Here is a 23,142-nt window from a genome sequence, read left to right as displayed (position 1 = left end):
TTTCTAAAAAAAAATAATCTAGCAACAACCCACAGAACGGTTTTTCAAAATAATAACATCATTTTTCGTTTTTATGGCATGGAATGTTTTCGAAATAAAAACACTTCGTGTATAATGCAAAAATATAATCTTTAATATTTGTACCTCACGCCGGGTTACATTGATGGACCAATCTTAACGGATTTATCTTACAAAACTTATCGAAGTTCTTAAATAATAAAAAAATGACAAATCAGGATGTGCGATTGTACGCAAAATATTGAAGTAAATTTTCGCACAGAACATTTCTTTTAACAACGCGAAAAAAAAAAAGAAGTAATTTTTAAACACTTTTTAAAAAAAAGTCTCACGGCGGTAAAATATATTTTGCTTGACAATTAAAACAAGTTCGGCAAAATATCATTTAGTCACGAGTTCCGTTCATTTGATGAATTATACAAATTCCGAGATGTTACCTTCTGAGTACTGAGATCTAGTCAAAACACACTTTTTATGTGAAATATTTTGTCAATCTTCCCCCATGAACAACACAAGCAAGATTTTGAAAAACGTATTTCTTGAATTGTAAAAAACAAAACGACAAAAAAATCGTTTGTTGCAACTAAAAACAAACCTTAATTAATAATTAATCGATCAATGTAAACCGGGTTTAATTTCAAATAGATAACGTACAAAAATTGCGTGGTTATTTAAAAAAAATTATCTACACTGTTGTACCTAAATATTTTCTTCACCAGAAGGTTACTTTTTGGTATCTTGATTATCCCCAGCAAACTTTGCAGGATCTACGCCAAGAAATTCCATAGCGTTGCCAGACAAAAGTTTTTCCTGTATACAAAATTTAAATCTCATAACCAGTTGTCAGTGAAATCCTTGCAAAGTTAAATATTTTGTGCAGAATGTAGTGGAAATATAAGAAAAATAGTTTTTCTTTAACAGTCTCGCCTATTATAAAGTCCCCTTATACATTTACAGTCTCGCTTACCTTAACAGTCTCGCTTAATGTGTCCAAGTTAGATATCAACTTCCCTGGATGGTGTTCACCAAGAGGAAACGGATAATCAGAACCACAAATAACTCTATCTTCGCCAATTACTTTTACTAAATACGACAGCGCGTCGGCGTCATGTACCAGTGAGTCTGTGTATATTCTTCCCAAATATTTTCTAAAATTCGAAAAAAGTTCCCATGCACTATTTTCAGGTTAATCAATCAAAAATACGAGAGAAATGAATAATTCCCTGGTTGGGAATTTGGTTTTAAAGATAGATATATATAAAAATGCTTGTGCGTGTCTGGAAACAAAAAAGCAATGTTGCAATACGGGACGAGTTACAAGAAATCGAATAGTGTAGTTAGACATTTAGATTGTGCCTCCTTTCCTCCCGCCGTCAAGGTCAAAAAAACAAAAAAATTTTTTTTGGGAATCACAAAAATTTTTTTCTGTAATTTTTTAAACCTGTAATATTTCTTTCATTGTTTTTTATTTTTTTTCAAGTTTGTTTTTAAGTCACTCGTCTTATCCTGAAAAAAAAATGTTTTTCATAAATTTTAAAAAAAATTAGTCCAAAAATTGGTCAAAGTGACTAAATTGTTGGTCGGCAAAAAAGGTGATTAAAATTTAATCAAGTAACTAGTATATTTTACTTGTCTTTTTTGCCGACATTTTCACCGATAACAAACGTAGCATACTTCATGACAACAGGCTGCACCCTGTTAGGGATTCTAGCACGTGACCCTATCAAAATTAGGATTATTAAAATTTCTAGCGTATTTTTAAGAAATGGCGTCATATAATATCTCATTTTCACAACAAGAAAATTGCTAACCTTGGAGCTATGGGATTATTAACAGCACACAGGTCAGGACGAACATCGTGACCATTTTGAATGCGTCCAATTGTGTATGGAAATGAGCCACCTTGGAAAACAAGCAATGTGCCAATCAACTGTGAAATTTTCTTGCTAATGCATTTCGGGTAGGGAGTGACGTTTAAATGTCAAACTACAACAGCCATGTGCAAATACAATCATTGCGAAATATCACGAGATATTGTCGATATAAAAAAAACGTAAAACTCACCCCCATGTGCAAAACAAAATTTTAGTTTTGGAAATCTTTCCAATACACCACCGAATATGAGTGAACATATGGCTACTGCTGTTTCTGCAGGCATGCCTATACATCGAAACAAAAAAATATATTCTAGAACTAGACTAAACCCAATGATACAAATAAGCCAAATACATACAACTATCCTTTTTGTACGGACATTTGCGAAATTAACCGGTACTCCAGGCTAATAATGCACGTGATACCTCTCAAAAATACAAAGAAATCTCATTGACAGTTTTAGGTTTCAACAAAAACAGCATTTATGAATTCGCGTGTTTTTCAGGATACAGGCTGGTCAGTCATTTTTTCTCTCCATTTTTCTTGACTATTTCCTGATGTAAAATTGCTGACGAAAACAAAGTTTGGAGCCGCTTTAAATCAGATGGATTTTGATAGCTTTACACAGCAACATCTCTTATTTTCTCCCGAATTTTAAATAAATACTAAATTAGCCTCCACCAAATATTAAAGCTCTTGCGGCATTAAAAAAGGACCCCTTGATTTTATTTAATAACGAGTATGTGCTAAATAAGTAAGGGTTAAAAAGGAACAGCACTTCTTATTTTTGCCGGCCTACACTTAACATAAGGTTAAGCAAGATAAAGGCCGGCAAGTGCTTTTTCGAGATAGCGTGAATACGCTAAATTGTTACGCTTAAACAGTGGTGGACAGAAGGTACCCAATACCTAAGTAAATGCAAATATGTGACGTTCAGGTAAAGTGTGGTGTTGATTGAAAACAACTGAATACATAAGCGATAAATGTTGACTGTTGACAATTCGTCATTTCTGTTAAAGGTTATTCAATTTTGTTTAGCGCACCACAAAAGATGGGTGTTTCCGATCGATGTAAACTGCAATACGTACCAACTAACCATGGCAACCAGTATTTCGACATTCGTCCTTCTAATTCCATGTCCCACGGATGGACAAAAATACAAGCTCCCAATTCTTCGGCCACCTATAAAATGAACACAAGACAAATGAATGCACAAATTCTACACATCATAGTTATACAAAAAGACAATCGCGCGATAAAATTTAACAAAACAATGTAATAAAATTTCACAGTTTGTGAAATAATTAAACATAAAAAAGTTATAGTCACCTACTGATTCTTTGACTAAACGATAAAATCCAGTTATTTCTCACCTTAAAAACAGGTTGAAGTTCATCTGCATCTAAATTCCAATTGTTTATATGCGAACCAATCATGATACCAGGGAAATTAAGTTCCTAAAACATTAGATTATAAAAATAATAAAAAAAAACTTCATAATCACCTAACAAAAAGTACAATCTAGCATAAGAATAGGATTGATATGTTGGGCGGTTGTCTAGTTGAGTAGCTGTTATGCTTGCACGACTTCTGAAGCTTAAATGGAAGCTGTAAATGCACTAAAACCCCTTTGCAGGACTTCCATTGATAACAGTACATTAGAAACTTAAGAGACCATCCTGGGTAAATAAATAGTAATAATAATAAAAAAATATTATAGCATAGGTGGAAACACCGACTGCTAAGTGTCATCACCGGACTAAAAAACTTCCAAAAAGTATTGATTTCTCCAAATCTTATTTTCCTTGCTTTTAAAAGGACCAGCAAATGCTGCTGAGGTGAGATAAGTATTTTTAGCAGTGCATTTCCATAAGTATTAACCATGAAAGTTTTATGTCGTGGTTATGTTGAGGCTAAATTTTAAAAAAAAATTAAGCATTTGTTAAGCAAGTAAAAAGCATATTTGCAGACTTGGTAGATCATTATTTGGGAGAGGTTTTAATTGAGTAAGTGTATACATGCCTCCTGTTTCTGATGCTCATTAGCTAACAATGCCTTAAACACCATTAACAAATGAACTGAAAAATTAGGCTATCGGGACATCTAATTGAAAATGCAGTGTACATATTTGGATTAGTCTTTTAGTGAAAAAAATACATATATTTCTTAATCACAAACAATCAAAGGCTCGCTCAAAGCTTAACTGAAAAACAAAGGAGTTTTAATTTCTAGAGCAATCTGGCCTATAAAAGTATTCAGGGTAACAAAATTCGTATTTATGATATCACCATCATCTATTGTAATATTATATTCACTGTTTTTTCGATAACGATACATTCTACCACTTAAATCAAATTCGAAATAATTATATTAAAACTATGAAAAATCACCGACTAAATAAAATTTTAATTACTCAATATCTTGAAAATCGAGAATTACATTTCTTAGTTACCAGCTAAATGACTATCCAACAGAAAAAACTCTTGTTACTTAATGTAAATAAGTATAGATGCAACCGGGGTTAGAAATCATGCCAAAAGAAAGTAAGACATTCATTAGGGCTTAGGACTTGGTAAAATGCGTTGTGTATCAAACATTTAGCAATCTCGATTGTCAGTCTATTTTCTGCACTACCTCGAGAAAGTTACTTGGACAATCTTTAAGCATATCAGTTGATATTTACTATTTTAATACATATTTATTAATATAGGCACTGTTGCAGTGATAAATCAGATTAAAAAAAACATCACCGAAAACAGTAACAAAAAACTTACTGTGACACAGCGACGTAATTCTTGTATTGCAAGTTCAGGAGCCTAACAACATGATAAAATAATATTACGCAACAGAATCTGTCACACCATCAAAATCATTAACCAATGACCCATCCATTACTAACATCACAGTACTCCTGCATACTAATTAATGAAGGCATTCTTAAGAAAATCAAATTCTTGATACAATCTGTTTCTTTTTTGACTTTATACGTCAGCGTGCATCTTACTTTTCCAGGGCCGACTTAAGCATAATTTTTTTGGAATTGTTTAGGCCTGGTGTGGTATTAAAGTTCAATTTTTAATAGATGTGTTATTACAATGAAATGTAATATACAGCCTTTAAAGCCCCCTGGACGCAGTTAGCACTGTTCTAGGGGCCTGGCGCTAAGGACTTAAGCCATCTTAGTCCATTGAGATTGAAAGGACTGAAGCGATGACCACCTGCCTGGGCACGTTGAAGCACGTGATTTACATATAGGCTCCTTAATAGGCTGTAAAAGGCCGTATTAACTCATCAGAAAGTGCAGTCTGTCGACCGTGGGGTTTTAGATTCACCGTCAAAAGCTACCGCTGCTAAAAGTCTGCAGGAGCAACTTTCGACCTGTTTGTTGCCAAAGAACTATAATGTGGAACATATTTCAGTCAAATATTTGTCATTATTTTTCAGGTTATTAAATATACTATTCATTAAGCACCCATTGGTGTCAGAAAGAAACTACCTACTGTTTTAAATGCAAAAAAAAATAAAATAAAAAAAATTAGAAAACAATGAGAGATATCAACTTTGCTCAACATACTGTAAGACAACAGGAACATAAAACTACCTGCATTGGCAAAGATCCAAGCGCAACAAATCTTTTTGGATATTTCGCAACAGTTGCAGCCAAATCATCGTTAAAAATTTTGCACAAGTCCAACGTATCATCTGGTTTAGCCTAATATAAGATGAAAAGCATAATTCAGTGGTTTGGTTGCTATAAAGTATATTTTCTTTGTGCTCTGCAACAATCACTAACTCCAGTTGATAGTATGGGAATGCTTACTTTATAAGCATTATTAAATTACCGGTGTATTGTGTGTGAAAAGGGCAAAAATGGTCAACATTTTACCTAATAACAGGTTTAAAAGTTAAAATTTTAATATCCTTTCTAAAGCGTAGTCTATTTCATTTTCTAAAAGCTTCTACATGGCATAAATTATTTTTTAATTTATAATTTCTAATTGTTCAGATTTTGAGGATTTTTAAGCTCCAAAAGAAAGATTCTTAACACCAAATAAAACCTTACCCTTTTAATTAAGCAATATTAACAAACTCATCAAGAGAATGTTGTTTCTGATAGTAAAAAGCATTAAAGCAGTTTAAACAAATCCGGCCAACACAATCTTTTTTTATGTTAAAAAGCATTATATTAACATGCGTTCTATTTTGCTCCTCAAAATTGCACGAACTCATCATTTTTGGTTTTATTTTCTATCCCTGATTATTGCACCTAGTTTTATACACTTACCCAGTAACCAAACATAACTGGAACAGTTGATAATACCTGCACATCAACACCTGGAAAGATAACTTTGAGTAACAACACACAAGGTTTAACTATGTGTATAAAACTAAAAAGAACGCGATGGCATGGAGCAAATAAATTATGATTCAGTACCTAAAAAGGTCATTTATTTTCAACAAATCAGTTAAATTTATGCCAGAACTATTTTGATTTGCTTGTTTTTTCCCTGTTTTACTTAATGTTAGTTGTGTATTTTGTTTTAGGACCAGCTATTTAAAAATGCAATGACAGTAAAATTACCGACTTGTGGCCTTGTGGTAGAGCGTTCACCTCCAGTGCGGAAGTTCTTAGGTTCAAGCCCCGACCAGGTCATGTCAAAGACTATGAAAGTGTGAATCGATCCTTTCTGCTTTACTTTTAGCATGAGAATAGGATTGATATCCTAGGCGGTTGTCTAGTTGAGCGGTTGTTGCGCTTGCACGCCTTCCGTAGCTCAAATGTGAGCTTTAAAATACACTAGGATCCCCTTAGAAGGACCATCATTGATAATAGCTCCTATAGAAACTGAAGAGGCTATTCTGGGTAAATAATAGTAACAATAAAAAATAATCAATGACCGATCATGCTCGCAGTTGTTTACTCAAAAGAGACACTGTGGAAAAAGAATTACTAAACAAACGTTTAAACTCGCCAACACCTTACCAGTTTCATCCATTTCTTTGATTCTAGCTTCTGGAGAGAAACAATTTGGTTTTACTTTTCGAAAAAACGTGTCATCCTTCATCATGTCGCACGTACCCTTAATATCACATAATGGTATATTAATTTCAAATAACTGGTTTAGTCAATAAAAAATTATACCATGAAAAGACAATAATAAGTTATGCCTATTTTAACAACAAGGATCAACATTAGATGCAAAAACGTTTAAAAATTTTGAAAACAATGCTTTTAAATAAATTTAAGATCCATGAATAAGAGGATTTTAAATTTCAAAAGACTGATGATAACCTCAATCAGCAATACAGCCGCAGGTAAAATATCAACTCTTTTTTTTTTACAAAAGCCCAATAACATACCTTAAACACAATTAGTTGTGTCTTGCGAAAGTTGGAATATCAAAAAAAACACTTACATCGTCACAATGACAAAGCTGAATCCACCCTCCGTACCCATATCTCTAAAAAAATATATTGAAAACTAATCTCTGAAATGTAATTGGGAAGTAGAAAAATTTTTGTAGCATCTAGCATACGAGCGACCTTGTCCTTTACTGGAATTAGCTCAGAACCCCTAACACTTACAATTAGTAGTAATATAGGAACATAGGATGTCTGGAACAATTTTTTTTTAAACTATTACAGTTTCTTAAAGTTTTATTCTCCTCTTGTTTAAGTGTTTTTACATTTTTTGCCATATGATAATGGTACAACCCAGGAAAACAAAAAACAAAAAGCTTTTCATAAACATCCATGCAGATTTACACTACCAAATTCAAGGTTGTTCTCCGGATAATAATGGGTATTCAAAGTTTTTAAAGTTTCCCAGAGCTTTTCAAGATTCTCGAAAATCTGCAGATGCTCTGTAATAGTAATAAAATATCCACTCTTAGGGGCGAAACTCCTTGTTGTCGTTTTATTTTCAAACTCAATAGATCAATAAAAATTACTGTACCGACATAAATTGTCTATATTAAAATACCCTTCTACATCTGTCTGTCTGTCACGCAAAATGGTAGCTTAACTGCACGAGTAGCGAGACATGTGCAATGCGGTATAAGAAGGACGGGCGAACCCGCGGATTTTACCACGGGCTAACGACTAGTTGACATAAATTAATGCTGACTCAGAAAAAACTGACACATGTAAAATGTGGTAAAATAAAGTTTAGATTTTGATATGGATTCTCATAAAGAGATTTTTTTATGAATCTTTCAACAACAATTTATTTACCGAAGCGTTTTTAATTTCTTGTCTTACTTGTACAAATAAAATGTGACAAATTGAGAATGTATAATTTTAATAGTGTTTTATTACTATCAGAATTAGTTTAACAATTTCGCATGATGTTACTGCTCTAGAAAAAGTATTTTCTTTATTTAAAAAAGTGTTCTTAATTGAACAAAAAAATACAACGTATTGACAACGTTTCGGGTGTTTATACACCCATTTTTTAAGTCTTCAGTATGGCGCTTCGTTCTTAATTTTAGAAATTCAAGAGGTAAACTTTCTTAAAGTGGCAAATGAAATATTCCTGTAAAGCAGACGGTTAAAAATCAGTTTACTTGCAATCAGTTTTAAAATTAGATAAAGAAGAGTAACACAGCCTTATAACTTTTTTACCTTTCAATGTTCTTTTACAAGAAATTTAACACCAAGAATTAGTTGAATTTAAAGTTAAGTTCTCATATACATCAGATAGACTTGTTTATGTGAGGATAAATTATGAGAAATCATAGTATTAAAAACTTTAGAAATGTCGCATTTTTTAGTTGCAATAGGTAAATTAAAAATCCAGACCCAATTATTTGGCAGTAGTCTTAAAATAAAAGAGAAGTGTGTGTAACTTCAATCTGCTTAAAAAAGTCATAGCTACATTTGAATTAAAACATGGACAACAGTCATGTGATTCTCTTTGTCTCTATATAAATAACACCTGTATGCTATCTGTGGGCAAAAGCGATGTGCTACATATACACGGAATAGTAAATACTTGATAGGTGAGTTCCTGTGAAGTTTTATGGACAGGACAACCCTTGAATTTGAATGTGTTGTAAATTTTTTATGAGTTGACGAGTAACTGTGTGTATTAATGAGCTTCAATGCTACTAGAAAATCTTCTAAAACACTACACATACCTTTTTCAAGTTAGGCCATGTCTTGGGTAAAATATGTGTATGTAGGTCAACTTTCATTTTACTATGCACCTAAAGAAAGAAAGAAACAAAAAACAGAAAAAAAATTATATTATCCAGCAAATGTAAGTGTATAATCTTCTATTTGAAAACATTTCTTCTCCTGGTAGTTAACCCTATTATACCTGAGCTTTTTTGGGCCTTCTAACTCATAAATTCTAAACCATTTATGTTTAAGTGATGAAACTTGGCACTGTTGTAGAAGGTCTTAGGGCAAACTCATTTCAGGTAAAAAAATAAACTGATGACGTCAATGGGAACAAAAATGACGTCATGTATGACAAATTTTCTGGCCTTGATAATACAAAAATTCTGGTCTGCATTATACACACATTGTGGTATATATCCTTGGTAACACAAAAACATTCATTAGCATTATATAAAACTATTTTAGAAACAAAACAATGCAACAAAATTGTTTTATGACTTGTTGAAAATAGAATTCTAAAAGAAACAGAATCTTTGTTCAAAATGGCAGGAAATTCCAGGAAATTGAATTTTTTTTCTTAAATTTTTTTTCCCAAATCTGTAATAAAAGTTAGAAAAAAATAACCAAATTTCAACATTCAATGTCATTCACAAAGAGACATGCCCAATTGAAATTCCCTATTTGTTTTACCATTAACAGAAAACAATGCAAACTTTTTTATTCCCCTCAGGTAATTTTCTTTGAAAAATACTTTTCAGATACAGTGCATACAAAATAAGTACAATAAAGATTATAGTTGATTTATGTTGTATAGACATATCTGTCTGTCACGCAAAATGGTAACCGCAGTAGCGAGACACATGAAATGCGGTAAATATAGGATGAGTCAACCAGTGGATTTATCCACAGGCCATCAACTAGCATTGCTAAATTATCCGAAGTATAAGTAAACATGCACATTAACTCATTTGCTGGTTATACCAGTTGCAGTATAGATCCATATATTATAGCATATCACAGACAGGCAGTATGCTTGCATTGTCTATTACATTAGCATAATCAATAGAGTAATCGTCTTCCAGCCAAGAGGTTGTGGGTTTAAGTCCCACTCAGTCCCAACCGATCTATCATCTTTGCAGCATATGCACTGTTCTTTCTATACTAAATTCTTGTTTTCATTTACAAGATTTTTTTATAAGCAATTAAAATATGGAAAAACAACCTGTAACTCTTGTATAATATATACCGACACTAATAACAAACTGATATATCTCATAAGATTAGTTTGGCACATGATTACATTCGGTTACATTAAGTTACCAACCTTGATTTTACGCACGTAATTATTTTAGTCATCTTTAAGAAAATAGTAGCAACAGATGCAAAAACAAAGAAAAGAAAATAAGATTTCTGTACAAACAAAGTATTAATTTAATACATAAACATTTTTAAACAACATCTACAATAGCAATCTTCCTCGACAAAGTAAACTATTCATATATATTGTAAATATTTTATTATGACCGATAAATCCAAAATTATTTATATATATATATAAATATAACAATGACTAGACAAGCCTGTAGAAATCAAATTTTATCCATTGACTGTGCGTTGAAGAAAATTTTGCAAAATATACTGCTTAGATTTTCTAAAGTGGTGCAATTTATGTTTTATAAAATCTTATTGTCAATTATAGTAACTTAAAAAAATCATTACCCTTCCCACTATCTCTCCCACTTGTTAGTTGCTGCAGACCTACCTGATTTTATCAGTTAGCAGGTGCATTAAATATTTTAAGAAGTACTAATTTAAACAGTTCACTATTAAAAGAACTGAAGTCATTTTTACATATAATACTAATTATGTACATATAATTTATTATAAATAACAATAACTATAAATAGCATAAAATGTAACACTCTTTCATGTTTATTGTAAATTATATAATGTATATAACTGGACAAATAAAATTTCTATCTAATTTGCAACATGGAGATCTGTAAAATGTCAGCAGGACATTTAAATTGACTAAAAATTCTCACATCATAACGTAACAACAAAATTCCATAGGATCATCTGGTTTATGTATAAAGTGTATTATGTTCAGAAATGTTTTCGATGGTCACCACCAAGAATATCACTTGCCATCTCAACCAAAGTATCTGTAAAAAAAGTTAAACAAAGTACAATTTAAAAAGGAAATAAACATACTATTTTATACAGCAGTAACAACTACAAAAATAGTTTTGGCATTTTCTCAATATTTTGTATCTCACAAGTAACCAAGCTTTGATTCTTAAACCCACAATTCTAAGACTTTCTTCTTCAACTGTATATTTTCCCATTAGAGAGGAATAAAAATTTAATTAATTGCGTATCCTCTATTCAAGAAAAGACAATTTATAGTGATTGAATTTCCGCGCCCGAAGGCGTAGGAAATTCTTTAAAACCGTCGTTTTTTTCTTTCAGAGCATTTTTTGAGAAAAAATCGACCCTGGGATTTCACGTTGGTCCGTCACAGATGTAAACTTCGTACCCAAGCTCCTTAACTACTGGGAAGTCTAGTATTGACGCTTCAGGCCAAAATTGGTATTTGTTTTCGACAAAATTTCGCACAATTAACAAAAAAAGTATGCTGAACATAATGGTGGCATAATAATTTTGAGTTTTGTCACCTAAATGTCATTTTAGGCCAAAATTGGTCCAAAAATTAGAACTACTTTATTTTCAACAAAATTGGGAACAGTTAACAAATAAAGTATGCTGAACATGATGGTGACATCAAAATTTTGATTTCTTGTTACCTAAATGTCATTTTAGGCCAAAATTGGTCCAAAAATTAAAACTACTTTATTTTTGACAAATTTTGGCACAATTAACAAAAAAAGTATGGTGAACATGATGGTGACATCAAAATTTCGGTTTTTTGCCACCTTAACCCTATTCGGTCCGGGGTTTTTCGAACATACTATGACCGGGGGCGGGGGGGGGGCGGATTCCGCCCCCCCTCAATAACTTTTCATAGGGTTGTTCAAATTGAATCAAACTTGGCACACTTATAGTACGTCATAAAAGAAACAAAATGGCGCCAAAAAAAATTTGCTTGCGTCAGCACATTTTCTGTGACGTCATCAAAAGCTTGAAAATTGTTAAAAATGCCACTATCTGCTTAAAATGTAATTAATTTTGTTCTAGAGCGAATTTTTACATTCTGTTTGAAGTTTCTGAAAGCTAAATAAAAGTTATTTAACATATTTTCCGGTTATTACATGGATCGAATGAAAAATTGCCAAAAATTGCCCGAAAATCCGTTTTTTTCCGATTTTCGGGTAAAATCCGACAAAATCGGGAAATCGGATTAGTCACGTGTTCAAAATATTCAAAATGATTCTTCTTGATGAAACAAAGTTATGTTGCAAGTTTTAAGTTCTAAGGATAATCCTAACAGGAGTTATTATATTTTCCCCATTAAAAGGATTTCATAGAGATTTTTAGGGGTAGTTTCGAGTAATGGCCAATATCAAAGCCTCTGAAAGGTATGGGACCTAAAAAATTAGCATGCAGGTGTCTAATAGATAAATGTTGAAACTCAGTAAGTATCATAGCCATATAACAAAGCAATCAGGAGTTATTAAAAAAAACCGTCCCCGGTCCGAATAGGGTTAAATGTCATTTTAGGCCAAAATTGGTCCAAAAATTAAAAAAACTTCATTTTCAACAAAAATTGGCAAAGTTAACAAAAAAAGTATGCTGAACATAATGGTGACATCAAAATTTTGATTTTTGTCACCTAAATGCCATTTTAGACCAAAATTGGTCCAAAAATTAAAACTACTTCATTTCCAACAAAAATTGGCAAAGTTAACAAAAAAAGTATGCTGAACATAATGGTGACATCAAAATTTTGATTTTTGTCACCTAAATGCCATTTTAGACCAAAATTGGTCCAAAAATTAAAACCACTTCATTTTCGGCAAAATCTGGCACGGTTAACAAATAAAGTATGCTGAAAATGATGATGGTACAAAAGTTTGATTTTTTGTCACCTAAATGTCATTTCAGGCCAAAATTTATCCAAAAATTAAAACTGCTTTATTTTCGACAAGAGATATAATGTCACTGATGGGCTTTATCTTCAGAGGTTCATGCACCAAGCCCCTTCGAATGTTTGGCACAATAACACAACGAATTAGCAGGTTTTCATCAAATATTTTGGTAGCGCGCGGAAATTCTTAGAGCCTCCAGGGCTTCTTGTTTTATTTCCTACATTTGGAGTAATACTAATTGCTTTTAAACCGTTTAGCCAGGCGCTATGTGAAAATAATGATTGGGGTTGTGAAGTCATGGGCTGACTGCAGTAAAGTTGCTGTTTTCGCACATAGTGCAAAGATTAACTATTTATATGCCATTGAGGACCTGGAAGCCAGATAAAAACATAGGAATTGATGTAATATAAAACTAAAGTGGATCTAATTCCCAAACGCATTGGCATTTAGATAAAAAATTAAACACAACATGCTTATGTTCAATCCAGTGAAAGCAAAGAATTTCACTTTGAACAAATTCTACAGTCTATAATTTCACTTTCTCTTTACTTTCATTTCACATCTTCTTAATTCGAACAATTTGATTGGCTCTGTCAAAATTTCATAGAACTCTCATAGAAATCACTTCCTATTATTCGAAACTCTATAATTCGAACATCTCCATGTTATTTCAAACAATTTTTTCTGTCTTGGCATTTTTCTCTCTATTATTCAAACATTGTTAAAAAGTTAATTGCGTATTTCAAATAGAATATTTTTAACACAAATTTGAAAGCTGAATTTCATAAGATATTAGCTTCAATTACTTTTTATTATTATTAAAATTATTTACCCAGGATAGCCTCTTCAAGTCCTATCATTACTGCTATCAACAGGAAAAGGTCCTAGTGCATTTAAAACATGTAAATATTAGTTTGGATAAAGAAGAACTATCACCAAAAAAAACAGTGTAATCACATTTTTTAAAAAAATAGATGTTTAGAGTTTAAGTACAGCAGAATGTATTTTTTTATTTGTTGAAAAATCATCCCTTTTCGACTAGAGTCCTAAATAATAGGTCTTAATGGAAATTTGCTTGCCAGAAATAAAAAAAATTCAAAATTTTATAAAACTCTCTGTAATTTGAATAATTTTTTTGTCCTCCTGCGAGTTCGATTATAATGATGATTTAGGAGTGGCGTTTAGTGTATGTATATTATTTTTGTTTGAGGAACCCAAATTCTTCAAGCATTTAGAAACTGAGAATTTTGTTAGCTTTTTTGGGACAAAGGATTCTTTACTATCTTTTTTCACATTTTAGCAAGTCGCCAATAAAATGTAAGGTATAAAAAAGACATTACACTGCCAGGTACTAAATGTACATTATTAACTTTAACACAATAGACTGAAAGTGTACTTTCAGAATACATGAAGTATAATTTTGAGTATATGAATTTCAAATAAAAAACTTTTAGCACTCCGAAATAAAACAGTAATATCAGATGAACACCTAGAAATTTGATTTTTAGGTGTTATACACTTTACACAGAATAGCTGTACCAAGTGTATATTTTTATGCAAAAATTACCACTCACGTTAATAAGCAACCAGTTGCTATTTCTTTGCAGTTTTAAAGGTATTGTTTTTGTTAGTTAGTTTTATTTTCTACTAATATTGTAATTTTTTTTTAAATTATGCTTAGAAAATTTATTTCAGACCAGAGAATATTGATAATGCACTGATTTAAAGTGTTTTGAATATAAATTAATTGATATAAAAAACATTATAGTATGTAAAATTTTCTGATCCATGTTAGTTTACTATCTCAAGGTTGTGAATTTATTTAACATCTAACAACTTAACAACCGTGTGCTAGCACTAAGAGAATAACCTCTTACTCCTTATATAGAAACATTTTTTAGTTAATAAAAAACCTGTACAAACCTTCTAAGTCTATCAGTTCCCCAAGCACATCATTCAAATCTTCAACTTTTTCATCTCCCAAAACAGGTGCATAACTAAGAAAATAAATATTTGACAATATAGCGGGAACCTTTCTGGCCTTCCTGGTTGCTAAAATATCAACGAAAACAAAGTTGCAAAATAGACTAAAGCAGCTTCTCCTTTTGCAGTGAAAGTGAGTGTAATGTTTTAAAAATATGTTAAAACTATATATACTGTCTTTACACTACTACTTTGAAAGTTTCCTTTAGATTTTCCCTCATACTTAAACCTTTTAATATTTCACATAACATCAAACAACTCAATTTGAATGTTAGCAGATGCAATTTATAACGAGTGACATTATCAGGACAAATTAAAACCTGTTTAAACGTTTTTGTAAGAATGCAAGAGTTGTAGGAAATCAAGAGTTACCCATGGTAAAAGTTAACTAACAGTATTTAAAAAATAAACTTCATCATTAAAGTTGCATGGTCTTATGAGAAACCTGCAAAACTGTAAAAAAATCATGTTGAAAGTTTTTAACAATAAACTACAAGATTTAGAAAAAATATTTATGAAAAATGGTCCACACCAATCATTGCCAGCATCATCAGATACATGCCTGGATTCAGAATCACAAGAGGCATCATTTGGTTGATTTGTCATGTCAAAAATTAACTTCTCCAAATTATCAAGTTCTCCCATAGTAACGTCTAGACCAATATCTGATATGGGTGTTGGAACTAAAAGAAATCAATAAAAAGTATAGGAAATTATAAACCAGTTGTCAATTAACTAAACAGGTAATTGATAAAAAATAGTAATACAGGGTTAAAATTTGACTTTACCAGGAGAACGTAAGAAAAATGGAGATTCCGGGTTTGAGCTAGGTAGATCTCCAATTTCTATAAATATAATTAAAATTGCAATACTAAAAGCAAAAACCTTATCGTTAAATTTGGTATTTAGAAATTATCGCATTATAACTAATAAACGGACAAAAAAACATACCTGGAGCCATTGTAACTGCCATTGAAGGAAAAACATTTTTCAAAACACCTTTGTTTGTTGCTGTAATGTACTGCACAGAGCTTGGTAGTGGTAATATCACAGGACATTGTGAAGTTTTTATAGATGGTGGGGGTGCATAAACTGGACTAAATGATATGGTGCTGCTGAAAGCAGATGTTGATTGTTTTGATTCGAAATTTTCCTTGTCTTTTTGACACACCGTGGGTAACAAGTTGGCTATATAAATATAAGGAAAAAAATTAAATTATTATAAATAGCTTCCCATACTGATAATGGGGTTTTTTAATAAAATCACATAAAATAATCATTCTTGTTTAAATAATTAGGAAAGAACTCACAAATTTAAGAAGGTAACGTACCATTCTTTAACCTCTTTTTAATGTGTTTCTCAAAGGGCAGCAAAACTCTAAATATTTTAACATTAATACAACAGAATGTAAAAAAAACAAAAACGTTTACATGTACTTGAAAAAAAAGAAATTTTGCAAATCTAACCAACAGACAAGGTCCAAACTGCTGCCTCAAATTTTGAAATTATAGATTATAACTTGTAAGCTTCTATTTAGTTGTTTTTACTCTCTAAACTTCAGAGCTTTCGTCTAAAATCATTCAAATGCTATTTGATTGGAAGGGCATGTCTACCTTAACAGTTTGCTAGAAGAGCAGTTCATAAAAACTACACCCACTACATCAAAATTTTGTAAACAAGCGGCAGGAATTCCCAACGGCAACTTCTTTAGAGAAAAGTTTTACTTAGGCTAAGGAAAGTTGACTAACTGTTTCGCGTGACCGCACAGATTTGTTTGCGTGTCAGTTAAATTTATACTCCAAACAGCACATTCTGCTATTTTCTACATTTTCAATTCCATCATTAAAAATATAGTTTGCACTGTTTTTCAATCTCTATAATTATAATAGAGATAAATTTGCCAACATTTTTTTTTTTAGATCATTGATTTATGGTACACGTTTACCTGTTTTATATTTGGTTATTTTAATTACTTTCTTAAGAACTGTTTTTAAAATGCCAATTAAAAAAAAAAAATTAAAACCATATTTAGGTGGGATAAAACACGCTGCCAATTATCTAACACATTGTTATTATAACTATATGTCAAAAATAAACATACTGTTTGTAAGCTTTTTTTAAGGAAGTAAACTGACTGTCTAAATTAACTTTGAGTACATCCTGGCATACTCCTTTCCATATTTGTGCATGACTGATAGCCTAATAACATAAAAATATCTCATACATGTCTATTGTAACCATTGTATAGTATCATTCACAGTTGCAACAATTCTTTACCTGTTTATATCCACCCATATACTGCACTTTCTTAAAAAACTCAAACAAATTTACACTCTTCTTGTACCAACTGATATGTACAGTCTCGGTTGGATTCTTTTTGGACAAACAAAACGTATTGAACAGTTTCATGAATGTACTCTCCTAAATAAAAACAGAATTATAATGAATAGTTTTATAGATACCTTCATAAAATCTATGCGACAAAACACTAAATTTGACTTTTTTCCGTTTTCTAGTCATTTAATTTCAAAAACTTGTCCTGCTTACATTCAGAAAGTCTTTACTATTATACAAGCAAAAACACACAGGACCAACTCCAGTAATTTATTGCGCTACTTTACAGAACATTTCTTAGGCTTCTAAAAAAAGATTTGTGTTAGCCTTCTTAAATCATTCGTATTTCACAACTCTAATAATATAGGAGAGCTTTTGCAGATCAAAGAAAAACAGAAATTTGCATAAATGAATCGTGATTTCCATCGCGAAACTATCGTGGTTTTCATGATCCATCGCGATGAACATGATCATCACGATAGTTTCGCGATCTATACTATCTAATATTATTATAATCATGACAGGCATGAGACAGATAGATCGTGGATCGTGGGTGTCGCACATGATACACCATCACGATGTTAGGCTTCCTGTTAGCGGTATGAATACAACATCAATGGTTTTGAAATAATGGTTCATATGATTCTCATCAAGCGTGATAAATAGAATCAACGCATCCAACAGGAAAAATAAATTATAAAAGCTATTGCACAGTACAAATACTAAATATCTACCCACATTTTGGATTATAGCACAATTTCTATTAATTTCAACATCGATTCGGGTTTTCTCACTTTTGGACATGCCATTTTTCTTCTCTGGACTACTTTTAGTCAAATCATTAACTTGGTTTAGATATCCTTTTCTTTCTTGAAGCATCTGACCGTGTCCTTTTCTTCCTCTTCTCTTCATTTTTTTCTTAATAACAGGTTTTTCTCCCACACCATTTTTACAACTTAGTTGTTTTTCTAGAGCCATTCCTGTGTCTTGAGTGATGGGACTAACAACATCATTTCTGTTAGGCCAAACAACAGACATGGCTTGCTGCTTTTGATCCATTTGAACTGGATACATGACTCCATTAACATTGACAAACAGCTTTAAATCAAACAAAGAATTGTGTAAAACAGTATGTACAACAGTATTTTTTATGCCGGTGTATATAACTTCTGTTTTAGTTAATTTAGGGGATGGATTAAAAAATCTACTGACATTAAGTCAAAAGTTTGCTATAAAAATTGGCAACTTTGGTATATGTTTAGATAGAAACAATTTCAATGGCTTGTAGTTACAATTTTTGGAATTCTAGTACCTGTTCCACTAAAATATGTACAGAGTTATTAGACTAAAAATATCAAAAAATTAGCATATTACCTTATTTGCACACATTTCCCTAAGATCTCCAGTGCTCAGAATCTCATTCTTTAATCTTCCATGACTTTTCTTTCCATGCTTTCGTCTTTGCGCTTTAAAACATGTTTGTTCTAAGGAAAAATAATGCTAATTAGAGAAAAGTGCTACTGACTTTTCAGGGCATAAAAAATTACAAATTTTGGGTACTTAAGTTTTATTCCACCATGTAAGATGGACAAAAAACAGGCTAATTTTCGCCATCACATTTAGCTTTTCTCTGTAGGAAATGGATGTCTGATAATCGCTTGTCATTTGAATAGTTGGAACTAAGTCCTCAAAATTTGCTTATTAGGCATCAACCTATATAAGTAATACTCATTTGTAACAATCTTTAAAAAGCAATAAGGCAAAATACGTGATCAATGTATTTTTTACCAGTGGACTGATTCTAAGTAAGTGAAAAATTTCCACAAAATGCAAAACATTTTGATTGGCATGTAATTTCAACTTTACATAGGTTAGAAAGGATATTATAATTAAGAAAATGGCATAAAAACATCCTCAATAACTTTTTCTTGTGCATTTCACTTACCAGGTTCAATTTGGTGTAGTTTGCATATCATACATCTATATACAAAACACCAAATTAATAATTTTAGATGCCTAATGTCAGCATAATAAGAAAAGTGAGATCTCAAACTCCATGAAATGCTCAAGACTTAAAACCCTGATACATTTAGTTATTGGTTCTATAATTCATTGTGGATGGTCTAATGGCAATTATAAGATTTAAATATCGACAACTTGGACATTTATGGGACCTTTATCAAAAATTTGATGTTGCGCTGCTATCAGCAATACACGTTTTTTTTACGGAACAAGAAGAATCCTATATTATAATATGCTTGTGTGAGTGACTATGCAAGTTTATGGTACTAAAATCACGGGTCACTTTTGTATGGCTCATGTTGTTCCCAAAGCGCGGCGTTACGCTCAAATTTACTATATTAAAAAAGATTGTTAAATGGAGGTTTATTTGTAGTTTATTTTAGAAGCTGTACTGGGTCATTATGGATAGAAAATTTTATTTTACCACCGTTTAACCATGTGCGTGCCATATCTCACGGAAACAAGTTATTTATCAACTGTAAAAAGAAAACCAAAGCGAAGAAGGTAATAATCCTAAAAAAAGTTATATTAAACAAGGCATGCCAATGCTTACTCATCATGAGGTTTAGCTTAAAGCTTATTTGTTTTTCTATATTTTCCATTTTTGTGTTCTGGGACCGGGGTTGCTTTCTTTTATAAAAAAACTATCGCATTCAAATATGAATAATTCGAATCTGAAATGTAAAACACAAAACTGTTGTTGTCGAGCGAGTATGAAAAGTTATTGTTATTGTCAGAAATATTTTTAAAAAGAAGAAAAACTTACAATGATATAACGTTATAAAGAAAACTGATTGGAAATTATATTTTCAATCAGTTCTCTTTGTGACGTTATATCATTGTACGTTTTTCTACGAATTGAAAATGTATACAATTGCCTGATATTATATCTTATTGTATATCTACCGTTATATTTTAATCCAAAATATTAAAAAAAAAAACAGTTGCCTACAGACCAAAACTCGTAATCAAGAAGATCAATTATTTTGATTTGTATGTATCAAGAATTCTTGATAGATATATACTGAAAATTTACTGAAATTATCTAAGTTTTTATGTTTCTCTTTTATGTGTTGTTCACTGATATGATTCATTAACTGTACAGTGTGGAAATTCTGTAATAACCTTTTTTGCATGACTTAACAAAATGTATATTTTTTTAATAGTATACTATTTTCCTGGTTGTACTTCTGGCATGGCAAAGCAATTATAAAATTTAACTTTTTTCCAAAACGGTTGTTATACTTACACCTTTGATTTTGTTGAACATTTGCATTTTTATTAAATTTTTTATTTTTTTTGTTAACGTTTTGTTTCAGCGGATATATATAAAATAATGCAGATTGAGAGTTTTAAAAATTACTATGTCGTATGTTTTTGTTCAGTATCTCTAACATGGATATAATAAGAGATTTAGTGGATTCTTTCACGAAAATTGGGCTAGTAGTAATATAAACTCTTAATTTTAAAAAACTTCCACTAGTGCAGCTTTTTTGTTCAAAAAAATAAACAACAAAATGGTAAATACTAAATTAATTTTTTTTATACAATGTATGTTCTAAAAACAATGATTAATTAGTCAATAACCTCCGTTGTAATGGTAGGTATCACAACATTACTTCTTCATACAATTAAGTCAGATCCACTCCACTCACGGTGACAACAAAATAAAATGACACTCACCACTGATGTCATCAGCCATTTTGATACATCTGTATATGCATTTCTCAAGACGTTGATCCTGAGTCAATTCTAACATCTGAGAAGCTTCACTGATTGATTTTTGAAAACTCAATTTCATAGCTTTTCTTTTCATGGCATTTTGTGTAAACTCTGTTTCACCAATGCTGACACTGTAAATCTGAACATAGCGAGCAGACACCCAGGCATGTGTATGTGGTTTTCCAAGAAATTCAATATGGTAGTACTTAGGATCATTTGTACCATCATCATAACGAATAATGTGTATTCTGTCACCGAAACAAGGATCTGGAGAAATCACACCAGGCCACCTGAAAATATATAATTTATTCGTAAAGCCTTATTAAGAACTGTTTTTATTGTGAAATGCTACGTTTACGTTTATGTCAGTAATATTGTTGCATGTTGCTTCAATTACATTACCTCAACGTCACTATATATATTTTCAGGCTTTCATTCTAATGTTTGCAGCCCAAGGACATAAGATAAACTGGAATATATATAACTAGTGATTAAACTTATGTGTGTTCCACTATTCCCCTGTAACAGCATTGTTTTTTACTAGATACAACTGGTCTTATTTGCATTTACAGAATCTTTGATAAATTAGTCTTGCATAGAGCATAATTTTTATATACCTAGGATAACCAGAAAACTTTGCCCAAACTAACGATCCAACTTCCAACTCACTAAAAACAACAGTTCTTCCACGTGGAACATGCATTTTTTCTTCTTTAACATCACAGCTATTATGTGCTTCATCAGCATTCATATGACAAAACCACGTAACACTGGATAAATCATTGCAAACAACCTTTGGCAGCTTTCTCCATTTCATACACTTTGGATTATCACACTGAACCCAGATAAAATCTTCTGCTTTTTTCCCTTGGCAGTGTTTTTTGTTAACTTCCATAGACTGCATATATATATATATATATATATATATATATATATATATATATATATATATATATATATATATATATATATATATATATATATATATATATATATATATATATATATATATATATATATATATATATATATATATATATATATATATATATATATATATATATATATATATATATATATATATATATAGATATATATATATATATAGATATATATATATATATATATATATATATATATATATATATATATATATATAGATATATCCATAATTCCATAATCCATAATAATCCATAATATATATCCATAATTCATAATATATAATATATAATATATTTAATCCATAATCCATAATATATATCCATAATTCCCCTAAACACACACACACTAGCAACATAAGCGAACAATTACCAAAAAATTAAATTTTCGTGGGTTTGACCCTACACAAAGAAAATGCTATAATTAACACTACAGTACCGTAGGAAGGATAAAAAATATCTCTTTTCTACAGAAAATCAAATGTCAAGCATGTAAATTTTTTTAAAGCACTTTTTCATTGTTTCTTGCAGAACTATGCTGTATTATATGTCTTTTTAATGACAAATCCTGTTAATTAATGGATTCTTTAACTACCTCAATTAAACAAGTGTTCCCCTATCTGTGGAAAAGTCTGAAGGCATGACAAAAATTACTAGCCAGAATTATTTTAAAACTTTCGACCTCAATAAAAAACAAGTTAATTTTATCTAAAAGAGTTTGAAAACTTGTCCTGGCATTTTTTAATTTTTTTGAAAAAATTAGTTTACGAGATTAGGGCTTAAAAGTTCTACTAATTTTACAGAAATATGACATCATCAAGTGATAAAACAAATAACTTTGTCTTGGCTCTATTTGTTGACAGGTGTCATGAAAAGTCTTGTCACAGCCTGATCAGCACTGCTTCAAGCTTCTACAAAATACCCCACTATATCACTCAAAATAAAACTCATGTTCAGCAAACCAATATTGTAGACAGGTTAGACTATACATTGTGACAACTTGTAGGGAACTTAATTGGCAAAAATTGTAAGTTTTGGTACTTGTATCGGGCGGAAAATTAAAAACCCATTTTAG

At 31.1% G+C, this 23,142-nt stretch overlaps 2 protein-coding genes across 3 annotated transcripts; both read right to left on the bottom strand.

Annotated features, from left to right (window-relative positions):
• Window positions 1-110: 110 nt before the first annotated feature.
• Window positions 111-9,187, bottom strand: LOC130622066 (2-amino-3-carboxymuconate-6-semialdehyde decarboxylase-like). Its single transcript, XM_057437460.1, has 12 exons — window positions 9,033-9,187; window positions 7,311-7,355; window positions 6,878-6,974; window positions 6,179-6,228; window positions 5,495-5,605; window positions 4,668-4,709; window positions 3,267-3,350; window positions 2,982-3,075; window positions 2,083-2,178; window positions 1,830-1,920; window positions 986-1,166; window positions 111-828 (listed from the first exon to the last, which is right to left on the bottom strand). The coding sequence occupies exons 1-12, from the start codon at window positions 9,087-9,089 to the stop codon at window positions 742-744; spliced, it is 1,035 nt and encodes a 344-aa protein (XP_057293443.1). The 5' UTR covers window positions 9,090-9,187; the 3' UTR covers window positions 111-741.
• A 6,843-nt stretch (window positions 9,188-16,030) lies between these two features.
• On the bottom strand, window positions 16,031-22,028 carry LOC130621767 (zinc finger CW-type PWWP domain protein 1-like). 2 transcript variants are annotated; one of them, XR_008980922.1, is made up of 7 exons: window positions 21,747-22,028; window positions 21,091-21,419; window positions 18,760-18,869; window positions 18,124-18,483; window positions 17,329-17,472; window positions 16,361-16,428; window positions 16,031-16,238 (listed from the first exon to the last, which is right to left on the bottom strand). XR_008980922.1 is itself a non-coding variant. In XM_057437109.1 (7 exons), the coding sequence occupies exons 1-6, from the start codon at window positions 22,022-22,024 to the stop codon at window positions 16,411-16,413; spliced, it is 1,239 nt and encodes a 412-aa protein (XP_057293092.1). In that variant the 5' UTR covers window positions 22,025-22,028; the 3' UTR covers window positions 16,031-16,238; window positions 16,382-16,410. The 2 variants fall into 2 exon arrangements, 1 of the variants encoding a protein (XP_057293092.1); XM_057437109.1 differs by having other exon boundaries at window positions 16,382-16,428.
• Between the last annotated feature and the right edge of the window lie 1,114 nt (window positions 22,029-23,142).

This window comes from Hydractinia symbiolongicarpus, chromosome 12, assembly GCF_029227915.1.
Source record: "Hydractinia symbiolongicarpus strain clone_291-10 chromosome 12, HSymV2.1, whole genome shotgun sequence".
Classification (NCBI taxonomy): Eukaryota; Metazoa; Cnidaria; class Hydrozoa; order Anthoathecata; family Hydractiniidae; genus Hydractinia; species Hydractinia symbiolongicarpus.
Note: the sequence above shows the minus strand (reverse complement) of the source record. Positions and strands in the feature narration are given on the sequence as shown.

Coding starts and splice junctions, on each gene's coding strand:
- LOC130621767 (XM_057437109.1), bottom strand. CDS start 22,024: ATGGAAGTTAACAAAAAACACTGCCAAGGGAAAAAAGCAGAAGATTTT. Junction 21,420..21,746: donor AAGTTTTCTGGTTATCCTAG/GTATATAAAAAT, acceptor ATATATTTTCAG/GTGGCCTGGTGTGATTTCTC. Junction 18,484..18,759: donor GGGAAATGTGTGCAAATAAG/GTAATATGCTAA, acceptor TTTGATTTAAAG/CTGTTTGTCAATGTTAATGG.
- LOC130622066 (XM_057437460.1), bottom strand. CDS start 9,089: ATGAAAGTTGACCTACATACACATATTTTACCCAAGACATGGCCTAAC. Junction 6,975..7,310: donor AGCTTTGTCATTGTGACGAT/GTAAGTGTTTTT, acceptor TGTGATATTAAG/GGTACGTGCGACATGATGAA. Junction 3,076..3,266: donor AACTTCAACCTGTTTTTAAG/GTGAGAAATAAC, acceptor TTCATTTTATAG/GTGGCCGAAGAATTGGGAGC.